The sequence below is a fragment of the Ammospiza caudacuta genome, chromosome 3 (assembly GCF_027887145.1).
Source record: "Ammospiza caudacuta isolate bAmmCau1 chromosome 3, bAmmCau1.pri, whole genome shotgun sequence".
In the NCBI taxonomy this organism is placed as follows: Eukaryota; Metazoa; Chordata; class Aves; order Passeriformes; family Passerellidae; genus Ammospiza; species Ammospiza caudacuta.
Genome location: NC_080595.1, coordinates 109251377 through 109266463, shown reverse-complemented (window position 1 = coordinate 109266463; position 15087 = coordinate 109251377). Strand labels below are relative to the sequence as shown.

General features: G+C 34.8%; 1 protein-coding gene across 3 annotated transcripts in view; it reads right to left on the bottom strand.

Moving 5' to 3' along the window:
* GRIK2 (glutamate ionotropic receptor kainate type subunit 2) overlaps positions 1-15087 on the bottom strand; it is a 351000-nt gene that overhangs the window by 229794 nt on the left and 106119 nt on the right. For all 3 annotated transcript variants that reach the window (XM_058802832.1, XM_058802833.1, XM_058802834.1), the window contains exons 2-3: positions 7816-7983; positions 3633-3890 (exon numbers count right to left, since the gene is read on the bottom strand). In XM_058802832.1, coding sequence (XP_058658815.1) covers positions 3633-3890; positions 7816-7983 — 426 coding nt within the window. The remainder of the gene's footprint in view (positions 1-3632; positions 3891-7815; positions 7984-15087) is intronic.

Genomic DNA, 15087 nt, shown 5'->3' with positions numbered 1-15087 from the left:
ACCCAATCTCAAATCAAATTAGATCCAGACCAAATACAAATATCTATTTCATACATCTCACAGAAACATAAAATAGTTTGGGTTGGAAGGAACCTTAAACATCATCTAGTGACAATCCCATCCTCAGAGGCAGGGATACCTCACCTTAATTTTTTGAAGGCAGCTACTCTGTGGATTGAAAGACACAAAACATAGTATGGAAGACTTCTACACTTACATGGATCAGTTACATAAATGGCTTTCCTTCAAACAAGGTAGAAACTTGGGGGATTAAATAGAGTTGGACACGATGGTGCTGTCCAGGGGCAGCTGAATGGTGCATTGCAGTATGGGTCTCTGGGAGTGACACTAGAGTTAACAATGCCTTTTACTGGCTGCAAAGTGTCAAATAATCACACAGTTTTACCATTTGTTTTTACCCTAGAAGATATATCCCACTGTGAGATAAATAACATGGACACAATTATTTTTTTTTTTAGCTCTGAAGCAGGTGATCTCTCCTTTATTACTACAAAACATTAGCAATTCCTTAGAAAATTCATTAAACTGAGCCCTAATATTTAAGGAGATAAACACATTTTTAGAATGTATTTATGACATGAAATCATGTTTTCCTCAGAGTCAACCTGCCATCTTGCAGGGCATTGTCATATGGGAAATTGATAATTTGTTGGAGAAGTATCCAGACCTAGTTTATGCATGCTTTATACCTTTTCATCCTCTCTGTAATAAAAGTATCAGCTGCCTTTGTATCCATGTTTACAATAATAATAAAAATACATAAAGCAAATATGAATCTCCAAAAAAATATTCGTTTTAGCAATTAAATTATCACTGTAGCTGCTATACCAACATATAAATGTCTTTCCCTTTGGGGAATTGTCCATTCAGATAAAGGAAATCCATAGCTCTAAAATCATCATTAAAAAAGGCACACATCATCATCCTCAACAACCATCCAATAAAGGAGTGCAAAATGTAGGTGATGAAAAGAGAAACAAAGAAAAAAGGAATTAAGAATTATATCCATTTTTCATTAAGGAATCACTGATCAAATGGATGAAACAGACATAAACAGTGATAAATATTTTGTATTCATTGCCTTCATTTTAATGATTTGTAATTAGATCTTAAATGGCACAAATCATACAACACAATTTCTAAATCTTAGTTGAAACATCATATTGAGCTCCAGTCCCAGACTCATAACTGAATATTTGTCTTATCCTATGACAGGAGAGAACCGCTTCCCAAAATCAAGTGACTACTTCCTTTCAAAAGCTTCCTCTCCCCCTGCTTCAAAAACCACCAGTTTGCACCTAAACTCCAGCAGATATATAAAATCTGCTTCTTTAAGACTAATAGTTTCTCATAGCTGAGTTGTTCCTGTATGTGCTTCAAAAGCAAGTGATGCTATGGACTCCCCAGCAGGGTCATTTGCTTTTAAAGCCCTGGAATTATCCATAGGAGATGCTACTAACAAAGAGAAGTTGACAGTCTCTAAAAAGTTGAATTTAAGTTCATTTTAGGGAAAACATCACAAAAAAAGAGAGAAGATAACCTTTTTAAAACAGACTGGGTTTTTTTCTGCCTCTTCAGACAGAAATAGATTTCAAGAGAAAAACAAATAATGTTGTAGATGAGATTATGGGAACAAGCAGTATTATAATATAAAGGACCTGGCCAGTCCAGAAATAAATATAATTTTAAAGAGATTATATCCTGGAACAAGTCTTTATGCTTTTCGAATAGATTAAATAACTCAATCTACTAATTCATTGTGAAATTTATTTTAAAATTGTTCTAAAAGAGGTTATGTTTGGGGATTTTTCTCTCTCAAATATTAACAGTAATACCACATAGAACAAGTAGATCAAAATAAATACAAGAAAACCTTCTTTTTAATCTTCTTTCCCATTTCTATTTATGTCCTGGCTTCAAAACACATTTTATTGAGATCAGGTCTATCAAGGCTGCCAACAACATATCTCTGGATATTAAGAGATCATTAAACATGAAGTATTCTTTTGGACAGAAAGAATTTTACTTTTTTTTTGGACAGAAGACAATTACTTGAAATTATTGAGCAAAGCAGTTTCAAAGTATTAAAACATATGAATTTTCTAATGGAATTGACTTTTTTAAGAGGTAACCTGTTCTTGAAAATAGAGCTAGGCTCCAAAGGATTTGAATCAAGGTGAAATATCTCCAATTTACACAAACCTTAATCACCACAACTCACTTCTTTCTATCATAATTTGGTTAAAATTTGAGAATTTAGCTGCCTTTCCTATTTCAGAACAATAATAGATAAAAATGTGAAAAAAAAACAAGCTACATATTGCTTGCTTAGGTCTATAAAGCTATAACTTGATTTTAAAGCTTAAATTGAAAGTTTGATTACCTGAAACTTTTGGTAACATCAGCCAACAAACTTGTAGTGAGGCAGTCTCTAAATGTCACTTACAATGCCTTACAATTTTTTAAAAGGCATAAAGAAAAAATATCAGTTATAAGGACTTTTATGCACCATCTTCTCTGCTCCCTCCTCGCCTTTTGGTAGCTGCACATGCACCTTATCTGAGCTTGAACTGCAGGCAGGTGTTCTGTCCTGGTGTAGTAACTGCTGTTTATCTAGCACTGTTAGTCTTCCCTACAGGTAACCTCACTTTATTTCCTGATCCTGTTTTTTTAATTTCAGATTTGGATAGAGAGTAGCCTCATGTAATGAGGACATCAGCAGCCTTCTGGTTCAATGAACCACGAGAAGAATTTGAGGCTCCCTATGCTCTTTTCCTGACAATGATGGATCAGCCAGCATGGAAGAAGTTACCAGCATTTCCCATAAGATTTAATATGTCTTCTTTGGCCAAGCACCTTCCTTGTATTTTCCATTATGGTGATATTTTCCTCTTAACCAAAGTCTTATTTCTAACCACCACTAGACCTCAAATGAAATGTAAATTTTACAGCATTTTTCAAAGGTTCCCCTGTCAAGGTGAAACTGAAAGGCAAAACAAATTTTAGGATGACTAAGGGAAAGGTAATAACCTAGTATATTTCTGCTGGAAAATTCAAGAGTTAATTTTAACTCATATAATTAATCTGTAAAGCAAGCCTCCAAACTTCCTTTTGGTCCAGCTGCTAGGAGCTGAAACCAGGGCTCTTTCTTCACTTCTATCTGAAGAAACAGATAGTAAAATTCCAAACAAATATGGCATCTGTTTTCAAACTCAACCAACACCAGAAGCAGCACCAGAATTTGAGATTTCTACTTCACTGAGTACACTAGTGTATTTTTCAAGTTACTATATTTTTCTTCCAAGTTTAAGTTTTAAGTAAAATCAAAAGACATAGCTGTTAGCAACTGTTAAGACACTGCAGAAAACACAGACAGAGTGTGACCAATTTATTGACAGCTGTGAGCTCAAACACACAGAATTCAGCAACTGAAGCATACTTATGAGAATACTTATGCTAATAAGTCCACATTATTTGTTATACACTGCCTTACCCATAAAATTCTTGCAAACTATTTCTTAAATTATGGAATATGAGTAGTGACACCCTTCCTCCCTCTCTTTGTGCGTGTATAGAATGGATCTGCACATAGCATGCTGCTTTGGCCTTACCAGTGCTGTCATCGTAAACAACAGTAACTGTTTTCCACTTGAAGAACTGCACAAGGTCAAGGATGGCACGGCTGAGTGAGGAGAAATCCGGGTAGAGGCTGACATAGAAGGAGTCCTTGTTGTCTGACACCTGATGTTTCCAGCGGGTCTGGATGTGAGGAACCCCCAAGGCGTTGCAGATGGACTGCACGGCGTTGGCTGAGGAGCTGTGGGACGGGCCGAAGATGGCTGCCACCCCGAGGGACAGCTGATCACAGGCTGAAGAGGAGACAGAAGTCTGTCAATGATGAGAGGAAAAAAGGCAGTGTGCCAGAAGGTACTGTACAATTCATATTTAACAAAAGGCACTCCATGAAATATGACTGTCTTGCTGACAGAGCTCCCTTCTTGTGTAACACTTTCACTTACACATTTCAACTTCAGAATATGCTTCCAAGCTTTCATTATAAACTGATCAATATTGACTCTTAACATCTAAATAGTGCTCAGCTACATTTATTAAACATTCCTATGTCAGTGGAAGCTATAAAGGCCAGTAATCATGTGTCTTTTTAAAAGTACTGATGAATAAAATAGGTTTGTGCTTAGCTGCTTCTTGCATTTAGAAAAGGGTCGAATAGGACAGTATCCTAATCTGGGGGGTTATTTAAGTGACAACTTCCTCCTCAATCAGTCACCACTACTTCTACTGAAGTCCTAATTACTCAGAAATTTTACATGCGAAGTACCCCACAGTTAATTATCAGGCACAGAGTTAATTTCATTAAAATGGACATTTGAATTTCCGTATCTGAATTAGGTATGTTGATTAGTACAATTAAAGGACCAATCTTTTCCCTAAAATTAAATTGTTGTCTGTTAGTGAAAAAAAATTAGACGTCCCTTCTTAAAAACTGGAAATGCTCAGTTTTGCTGTACTTGTATACAAAACTGGCCCTGAGAGCCACTGACATGATACTGCTGTATTCAAGTGGCTCAGCTTCCTGTTTTCTGATACAGAGTGGCCCTACCTGTACTGTTCATTAGCAGTCTCTGGTCTGTAGAATCTCCCACAGTACACTCCAGTACCATCTTGTTGAATATTTGTTAGAACATGCCAAAAAGAAGGCAGGAAAAAATAATCAATACTGAAGACCAGAGTTTCGGCCAATGCCCTGCTCCTATCTCACTCACTACCACAGGCATAACTTTTATAAGTACACAGCTCTGAAAAACAGACTTTGTCTTTTGGGAAAACAACTCATTTGGTACAGAGAAGTAATGAAAACCAAACTAGACATGAGTACTTATACTGGGTTTGATTAATTCTGTTACTCCACCATCAGTGTTCCTGACAGCTGAGGAAACAAGAAGTAGAAATACATCTTGCTGCATTGCTTTTCTCATCAATTCAAAATTAATTGTTGTGCACATTCTTTTCAACTTGATGAAAATATGGCTAAGTCTTTCAAGAGCATTCCAGAAACTATGCTGGCACACCTTTTTATTGCTGCAGAGCACCGGTGGTTTAAATAAACTTGTCAGAAACACAAGATCTTCATTGCTATTCGGTGTGTTGCCTAAATGACTAGCTCAATAAAAAAACATTTATGCTAATATTGCCCTTCCTAAGAGTAATCAACAAGCTTTATGCAAATGTCAGTAAATGGGATCACTAACAACAGCAATAGCTACCAGATGGCTTTTCAATGGACTTTTTTTTTTCCCTTTCTGAGATTTGAATAATGCAATGCTTTCACACGTGATTTAATATGGCACTGGCTCTATCAGATGCATACCAATTTTCCTAGAATGTTGAGGGATATTTTGTTGCATTTACATTATTCTTCACTGAAACAGTAACTTGGAAATATCTTCTTGACTTCTAGTTGTTTATTCATATAGTACCTTTAAAAAGCCATTAATATTTCATCTATATTCAACTTCAAAAGTATGTGTTAATAAGAGGTCTAAACAGGCTATTTTTGATGCAGTGCCTGCCTGCTCACTAATGGACATGATAATGAACCACAAAAATGAGTCAAATGCTTAAACTTCATTGTTAAAATTCTGCTTTGTATCCATCATAATAAAATGAACCATTTTGTGTTAACCTTTAGCCTCTGATTCTGAACTAAAGCACCTGTGAGCACAAATGCAGTTGTCTGTATTGTGAATTGATGATGCAAAAAGCTATTAGTACTAGAAGATTACACAGATTTTGATATGGCATGAGCAGTTACAAATAAAATGTTGCTTTCTCATCCAAGATGCAAGTGAGAAAACAGAATATATGCATTCTATTCAATATGTCTAATCAATAGCACATTGTCATTCCAATTTCAGCTATTACAGTCTAACAAGAATTAGCAACATAATATTCAGGCGAGCAAACCCCAGGTAAGGGCTAAAAGTAGTTGCATTTTCTCAGCAAAGAATCAAAAAATTAGAGATCTCAGGAGAAATTTCTCTGCTGTCTGCATCCTCCCCCAGGAACAGGGAGAAAATGCCCCATTAGATTTCACAGGTCAGCATGTGCAGGAGTCAGGAAGTAGTAGAATTTGGAAGGTGAGAAGAAAAGGAGAATGAAAGAAACAGAATTAACAGAAACAGCACTTTTATTCACTGTTGGCTGAGATGGAAAGGAAAGAGTAGTCTCTCTCAAAATCCACTTTAATCCATCACCCAAAACACTAGAATAACAACTCAAAGATACTCTATTAAAAGTGCAGTTTTTCCTCTTTCTTCTACCACACATGCTACTCTGCAAAGAAATCATCTTGCTAGGCATAAATGTTTAGCCTATAATTTTTCATACATGAAAAATGACCAATTTGCATGACAATTTTTCATAATAATCTTTCAATGACCAAACTCTATTTCTGTACAAATATGGATACTCTCTTTTCATGCCTAACAAAATTTATATTTGAATTATTTACTTGTCAAATAAACAGACAAACAGGTTAGCAAGATTCTCTGTTAATCTGTTATAGTAAAAGCAGAAAAAATTTCCCTTCAGTTCTAAAGTGAATATTTAATTAGCATTAAATTCCACTTTTGAGATGTCTTTCATGTACATTAATCATGCCACAGGAGCTTTCCCTTATGCATAATATCTAATGTTGTATTAAGTGTTTTCACTCTTCTTAGCCCACCATAACATCAAAAATCCCTTATTGTATAAAGCTTTTTGTCTTTAATGCTTGGGAGAGACATGTTGGGACCAGATCACTTGACAGATTTAGGCTAGAAACCTGCCATAAGAAACACAGGCTGACCTCCAATTCTTTCAACCTTCTTATTGTTTTGTTGCAAATAGCATTCATATGAAATTACCTCTTCAATTTATAAGAAAAGTGTGTTTAAAGAGCATGTAATACAGTGCAAAATTCAGTCTTACCAAGTTTTGACACGAGGCTTTGTACTATCTTCTATAAATACTTATTGAACTTTTTGGTGTTTCCACTTTCTAGGATACAACAACGATGCAGAAATTTGTGCCTATTGTCCCTGACTTAAAAGCAAAGCAATCTGAAAATTTGGATTTTTTTTCTTTGAGAATCAAAGATTTTAAAATTTATGGAAAATGTTCAAACTTAGTTTTTACTCTTAATTCTTCTGTAAACATGTAATTTATAGTTAGGAGAAAAGAGCTTAATTTAGGCCGAGTCATGTATCTGATAGTGATAATCTTAAGCACAGACTTAATATTTAAGGTTATTTTTATGCCATGCTGGTATAAGATGCACAAAATTACAACTAATACTTGCCTTTCAAAGTCTATGATTAACTATATAAAGGCATTTGTGAAAATATACTTGAAGTGAGTGAATGTTTAAAATTGTTTCAGTAGAATTTTGGGGAACTTGACATTTTGCTAGATAAATTTTGAAGACAGTGAGATTTCTCACTTCAAAGGAGCTGGTATAAGAAACACCCTAGTCACAATGTTCAGCAAAATTAATTTCAGATTTTAAATATTTAAGGGAATAGCTTTTAGATAGGGTTAGTGGGAGCAAAGGTGGCAATGTAATTGTCAAGCAGTTATCAATACAACCTTTAATAAAGCAGCTCTTTAATGTCAATGACAATAATGTCAGTCTCATTGCATAAGACTTCATCAAATAGACATTTTTTCAGGTAAGTAAACTAAGTGAGCCTTAGTACTTCATTAAAAAAAACTAAATATGCAAAAGGTTACCTTTTTTGGATGCTTCAAAACTGTCATAAAGATTTATCTTTTGTGTGTCGTACGTTAATGTGGTGTTTGGCAGAAGAGTTCTGTTTCTGTTGATTGTGTTCACAGCAAATCTGAAGGCTAATTCTTCTGCTCCCATTGGACCAGATTCCACACACTCAAAAATGCCTCCTGGTAGAGGAAGAAAAAAGAACAAGAAAAACCACTAGTAAGCAAAAAGGGCATAAAGTAGCATCCTCAATAATCCTTTTGGAAAAGATTCATCAGCCCAAAGTATTTAATTCCATAAACCTGATACAGTCCAACTCATGATTCTGATGAGCTTTGAGTCAAGCAATAAGTAAACCAGCAACAATTAGAACTTACTTTAAGGAAAACCTGTTGCTTTTTTCCATTCAATACTAATTTAAGTGTTGTGAATAAAAAAAAAAAAAAAAGGGTAGTATTATATATTGACCATGCAATTTAGAAGCAAAATAGGAGAGGGATGAAGTATATTTCATTATTACATAGCTACTATCACTATTGTTACTATTTTATATAATTAAACTTGAAATGAATACATTTGTCCCTTCCAGATCTTCCACAACCCATATGTGTGTGGCAGGTGGAAGGGAGACATAGATTCTTGCTTTCTGCTTACAATATATTAATAATGAACTTGGCAGTTCACTGAAAATACAGCATACAAAGGAGCATAGAACTGGGATGCCTCAAATTGTCTCCAGAAACTAAAATGGAGCGATATTTTAGCATGACTGTTTGCCTGAACTGGTAAATATGTTGAGCAAAAAGTTCAGACTTTGCTCTTTTGCCCTGACATGCAAGTAGATGTTAACTTCTTTCTCAGTAAATACAGGAATCAAAGAAACTACACCCTGCATAACCTCTAGCCTGCAATGAAAACATCCCCAAACAAGGCATGCTACCAGGGTAGGACATGCCTCAAATAATAAACAATTTCTAGAACACTTTTGAGCCAACCTTCATCTTAAATGAAGCAAATATGTTTGTGAGAAAATGCTCTGCGTCAGCTTTTCTCATTCATGGGATATCATTGTCCATAGAATGTAAATTTATACATACTTTGAAGTAACATAATTTATTCTTGGATCTGGAAAAGCCAAGGGTACTGTGACAATAAAAGTAATTTGAAGATGTGTCCTTACTGTGGTGATATGGAATGCCTTAGAAAAATGATCAGTGTCCTTATGCTCCCTTCAGCCCTCATTTTAACAGACACCTGTCAATTCTAATGGACAGACAATGGCCATCATCACAGGATCACTAATTACAAGTCAGGCATTGTGCCTCTGAAAGGAATGTTGCTCATTCACTCTCTCCTTGCTTGTATTTATTCATTTCCAAAGTAGTGTTGCTTCTTGGACTCGTACTGTCTAAAAAAATTCTATTCAACACTGCTACTTTCTTATTAAGAAGTTCTCAGAATCTGAATATCCAGTGTCTGGATCAAATTAAACTTCAAAAACTGCAGTCAGTTTGTAAACAGTCTTGTGAGTAACCAAGCACATAAATTGTTGGTAAAGCAAAAAGATGTGTATTTACTATTTATTGATAGTAAATACACATTAAATAGAAAAGGCTGTTTGGTTTTGCAAATCCTCTTCCTCTTGCAATACATTTCTCACTACAAAACTGAGGTGTTAACCTTCTTTTTCTGCAGATCAGCCTTTTAATTTCTGGCAAGAGGCATAGGAGCAGATGGTCATATAATATTACTTTAAAAGCACAAGCCCTTTCCACTGAGATAAGATATGACTAATAATTATTTAAGCTTTAGTCATTTCAAACTGGAAAAGAGGCAATGAAGGGAAAGGCAGACTCTTAAGTAAAATTTCAATATTTTCAGTAACCAATATTAACAAAACTGTCAGAGCTCAAGCCAAAGAAACACTGTTCAGTAAATATATAAGCCTAGTACACTTTAAAACTCAAAAAAACCCACCATATTTATTTGCACAATAATGGAATATGAATAGGAAAGGCAATCTACTGCTTTTGAAGTTAATGGAGTGCTCTGTTCAGGGAAACATTCTAATAGACAAGCTTTTGTGCTGCTAAAACTTACAGAATCTAAGCATTACAATTCAAATGGTGACATATAGGAGGATAGTATTTTGATTTGGGGAAAATACTTTTAAATTGCTGCAGAAATCCAAAACTTAGTTAAATTATAAGTATAGATATTCAGACACAATAAAAAGACATTTCCATTAACAAAATTAAAATTAAGATAGATTTCATAGGCTTTCCTAAGGCATCTGGAGGGCAGTTATTCAATTATATTTGAATAAACCATTATGACACAAACAATTAGGAAATCCTAACTATATCCCAAGCTAAATGACTTAATTAAAAGAAATAAACATTACAGTTTCTTGGTTCTCCTGAAGTTTTACATGGGAAGATTTATTCTCTAATATCCACGTGTCTGAAGCTCAATATAACCTTCTCTCTTTAAAAATCAGCATTTTTCATTATACTGATTTCTAAGTCCTTGAGACCAGAAATTCTCTGTCAAAGATTTAGCCACTACTCTCAGTAAAAACAAAGGGTGGAAGAGAAATTTTATTTTGACCTTGCCTATCTAGGTAACTCTTAATGTTAGTGACAGTCCATCACATAGCAAGACAATTTTATGAAGATGACATCTCCTATGAGTGGCCATGATGTGTAATTGTCCACATACACCATTCAGTGATTTCTTCCCTCAGTCACTGACTTATTCTCTATCCCTGTGATAAAAAACCCCCAAACCTGGCATCATATGGTCTGTCTGTTTCAGGGTATATTTCCAGTCCTAAGAAAAAGAGAAGTAGAATAACCTGTTTCTATTGTTCTATGATTAGGATATTTTGCTAGGAGGAAGGAAAATTTATTTTCTGCTCCTGAATATTTTCACATTTTGCACTAGGTAGACACTGAAAATAAAAAAAATAACTCAGAGGAATATAAAATAAACCATATTTGAAGATTCCTAGCTATTTTCTAAGCTGTATGTTGCCAAAAATCCACTAGGTTCCTTTCATTTCAGTTTAGTAAAATATATAACAAAATATTTTGGATGCTGGCAGGTTCATCATAACTTTCACACTAAAAGACTCAAATCAACTGGTTCTCAAAAGTGTTTCATGTCCTAATAATAAGCAAAATGACTGAAAATGCCAGGTTCCTCAGCAGTGAATGCAGCTTTGGCCAAGATGATACAGCACATACAAACACACCATTGTTTAATTGAACATTTATTTAGTTTAAATTGAACTCAACTGCTAAGACCAGGAGCTCACACAGACACAACTGAATTATGAATATCAGAATAGATTAAAAAAAACCAGATCCTCATCCTCCAGATGGAGAAACCCTGTAAGTTTGCTTGGAAGTCTATGCATTAGATGTTTCTGGGATGCTCTGCAAAGACAAATAAATGAGTTCAAGCATTGACAAGAATGAAAAATTTTAAATGGTGCTTTTCTACTGCTGCATAAGAAATACAAACTTATTCAGTAACTTTAAATTTAATATTGTGTTCCTATTTGTTACTGAGTATGCAAAAATAGTAAAAAAAATTAAAACACTGACTATTTTTAAATACTGTCATGCAAATCCACTGGCTTAATACTGGGAGACAATCCATTAATTACATTGTATTTTTTTTTTATAAAATGGAAAGGAAAATAAAAGAATTGGCTTTCCATTTCAGATATACTCAATTATGAAGGGATAGTGGTATCCAGAGGCTGTCATAGCATGCTGTGTCATGTTGTTCCCTTCCAAGCAGTCTTTTCTTTACTGCTGCTTCACTTTGTATTCAGGATAGCCTTATTAATAATCAAATTGAGGAATGCACTGCAAGCCTTTAGATAAGCAGACAGAAGAGTCATAAATCTTGCCATTCGTATGGGGACAAGCAGCCAAAGCAATGCCTATCTCTGTCTAACAGCTTGAAAAATGCAGGTGTTAGGATTTGGGGTTTTTAAACAGAGTTTATAGATCCATGGTGGGCAGAAACATTAGTTCTCAGATGCAACCAGCAGCACATCCTGGAGGAATAGCCTGAAATTCCATTACTACCTCAGAACAGAAAGAAAAAATATAAAAGCAGTTAAAAAAAAAGCGTATATTATTCTTAACTTGCTCCAGTGGTCTCACACACAGCTTCTTCATTTACAGCGTTAATGATAAGGCAATTTGCCTCTGCCCTGTAATAGTGACACCAGGGAATATGGGATCACGTATCTGCAGCTCAATCTGTAGCCCATGAAGTTTTACAGGCTGTGTACAGTAGCTGATAGCTGTGTAGCTGAGCACTTCCCGTTTTTACTGTCACAGTAACCACTTAGATAAAGCTCACTAGACTTTTTAGGGTGATCAACACCTGAAGAATATTTCAGACATGCCAATCCAAGCCAGATAAGCCAGAGCAATTAAAAAATATTCTTTAAATACTGCATCTGTGAAGTGACATCTGGGATAATTCAAATTTCCTATTAATGTTGATATGAAAGAATTGCTTTTAATGTACCTGAAATCCATTAGGATTTTTCATCAATTGACTCTATTAAAAAATCCTTCTATGACCAAGCTCTTTTACCATAACAAATAGGAAAAAATCAATCATCAATTTAATACTGATGGAATAACGGTTTCTTCAGAAACACAAATCATTGACAAAAAAGGATAGTAATATTTTACTAAAAAGGATAAAATGCAGATGTCCTTAATATTTTCCAAGAAAAAAGAAAATCTAAAATAGTTCATAATTATACAAGTCCAAAAAAATTGTCATGAAACTGTTCAAACTGCATTTTCTGTCAAAAAAAACTGTAGCAGAATTGACATCTATTGCTTACAAGTCATCCTGTTTTCCCCAGTTTTCAAATAATTTTTTTGAACACAACATCCAGAGGGGGAAAAAAAGTAAACTTGTTACACATCTTGGCAAAAATTATCCCCTCCAAAAAAATTTTCCTACTTCATAGTACCTAATTTCAAAAATAATAGGTTAACCCTCTGAATGATTCAATTTTCCATTTCCATTCCACAACAGGGCCCCCTTTGAAAATCACCATCTTGTGTGTTTTGTATTATCATCCTCATGTAACACCTGACAAAACCCAGCAGAAAGAACAAAACTGCAAGAATCAATAGATAACTATAAGTTCCAGAATGAGTTATTAGGAAATCTCTCCTTCTCTCACATGTAGAGAGCTTCTGAAATAGCAGCATACCACGAAACCTGAGCTACTGTTACCTACTTGAAAAAATCCTCATTCAAGCAAGCTTCAAAAGTATCCAAGTAGGACTTCCAACGACCTAATAGCAAATCTGGCTAATATTAAATCAAAGAATTTCTCCTTTTTTTCTGGTACACTCACAGTCACCTGTTTGTTTCATGAGAAATTAATGGCATCTAATTACAGCTACAGGCTATTTTGCAGTCTGTGCCCTCTGAAAAATTAAACCCTTAAACATGTAACAGAAGGCCACATTACCTCAGATCATAGTCTATCAAATCAGTCATTATGAACCTTGCAGACTACTTGAAATTACTTAGCCTAAAATAACTGGTTCTAATGATATTGTAAATGTATGAATTATATACACAGAATTAAAAGTTCTATAGTTTTTAAATGTGAAACCTGGATACAAAAATTCAAAAATCATCCACACATAACATTTTTCACATTAACAAAGTTATGGAAACAGTAACATTAATCTTAATTTTAATTTTAACTGTGATTTCCTTGTTTTATGATATAGAATTAAGTTTCTTTTCTTCTAATATCAAACCAGCTGGATAGAGGTCTTGCACATACACATACTAGCTTTTAATAGCTATACATTTGTTAACATTTTAGCCATATTATCAACAGCCACCAATCTGCACAAATTTACTGACAGCTATAAAGGTCTATTAATGCCTTATAAAAACTAGCATCAGTCACATGTGACATGAACACTATTTTTTTAATGATACAGTAGCTCTTTAAATATAACAATGAAAACCTCTTTCTTAAGTAACATTAAAATGGGACTGAGAGCCTGGAGAAAAAATCTTTTAAATCCAAGTAACATTTATTCCCACCATTTTACTTTGAAAACATATAAATATATTTAAATGTTTAAATATATTTAAATTTCACTCCTAAATTTATATTAAGTTCTCTAGGAATGATTTTATTTTTCTTTTCCTTCACCTCAGGTCAATACTTTGAATCTATGGTAATTATCCTGCCCAGATGTAATCCTGATGTGACAAATAGCAATCTCATTTTTTTTGGCTGATTATTTAATGCTCAGAAAACATGATCTCTTAGACAGACTTTGCTCAGTTAGCTGCAAAATTTGGGAGAAAGGAGTGGCTGGTATCCGTGATAAACAACTTTTCTAAAAAGTATGTCAAGACAGAATGAAAGTAATTCTGTCAGGTATTATATTATTAAAATATATGCTTTTATCTGACATTTTCCAATTTCAAAATTGGCCATTTGGTAACTGGAGCCAACGACTGTGCAAGGAGGTACCACATGGAGAAGATAATAAGTCAAAAGTGCATTATTGAGGGTTCAGAGGGTGGCATTACATTTGCAGAGATGGGAACGATGGCTTTTTGGAAGTGTGAATGCACTGCGCCTCTCCAGCAGAGTTGCAGCCAGAAGGCTCTGAGGAGCTCATCCCAAAGCCCGCGGTCACTGGCACGGCGCGCACAGCGCTGCGAGGAGCAGGCTCCGTGCGTGCTGAGCTCAGGGACTGACAGAGGCTGCTGGCTGAAGGCATTTCACTCCTAATCAAGTGCGCTGTGCACTGTACTGATAATCCTCTTCCAGGTCCTGTTATGGATTTGAAAGCCACAGAGATGGTTCAAAGAACTCCTGAAAGGTTGGCAGCTTAGACTTTGTGCTTCCTACAAATACAGTAGAAAATTACATCTTAGCCACTTACCTCTGTCTGGAACAGGATTTAAGAAATTGAATCACTCTCAAACAAGATGTTAAAAATGAATGAAAAGTTTTCTTCTTCACAACGTTTTCCATAAAGTAATGTAGTTTATGGAATTATAGATTTCAAATGCAGTTGTATGAATCTGAACAATACCACGTTTTTATTACTTCTTTTCAAAATTATATTGAAAGCTTTCTGAATCTCACAACAGGAAAAAAGTTGAAAAGGATTACTTGACAAAGAAAATGCTGGTTATTTGACTTTGAAGCCGGTTTTATGTGGATACAGCACTGCAGAAAAAGATAGCACACT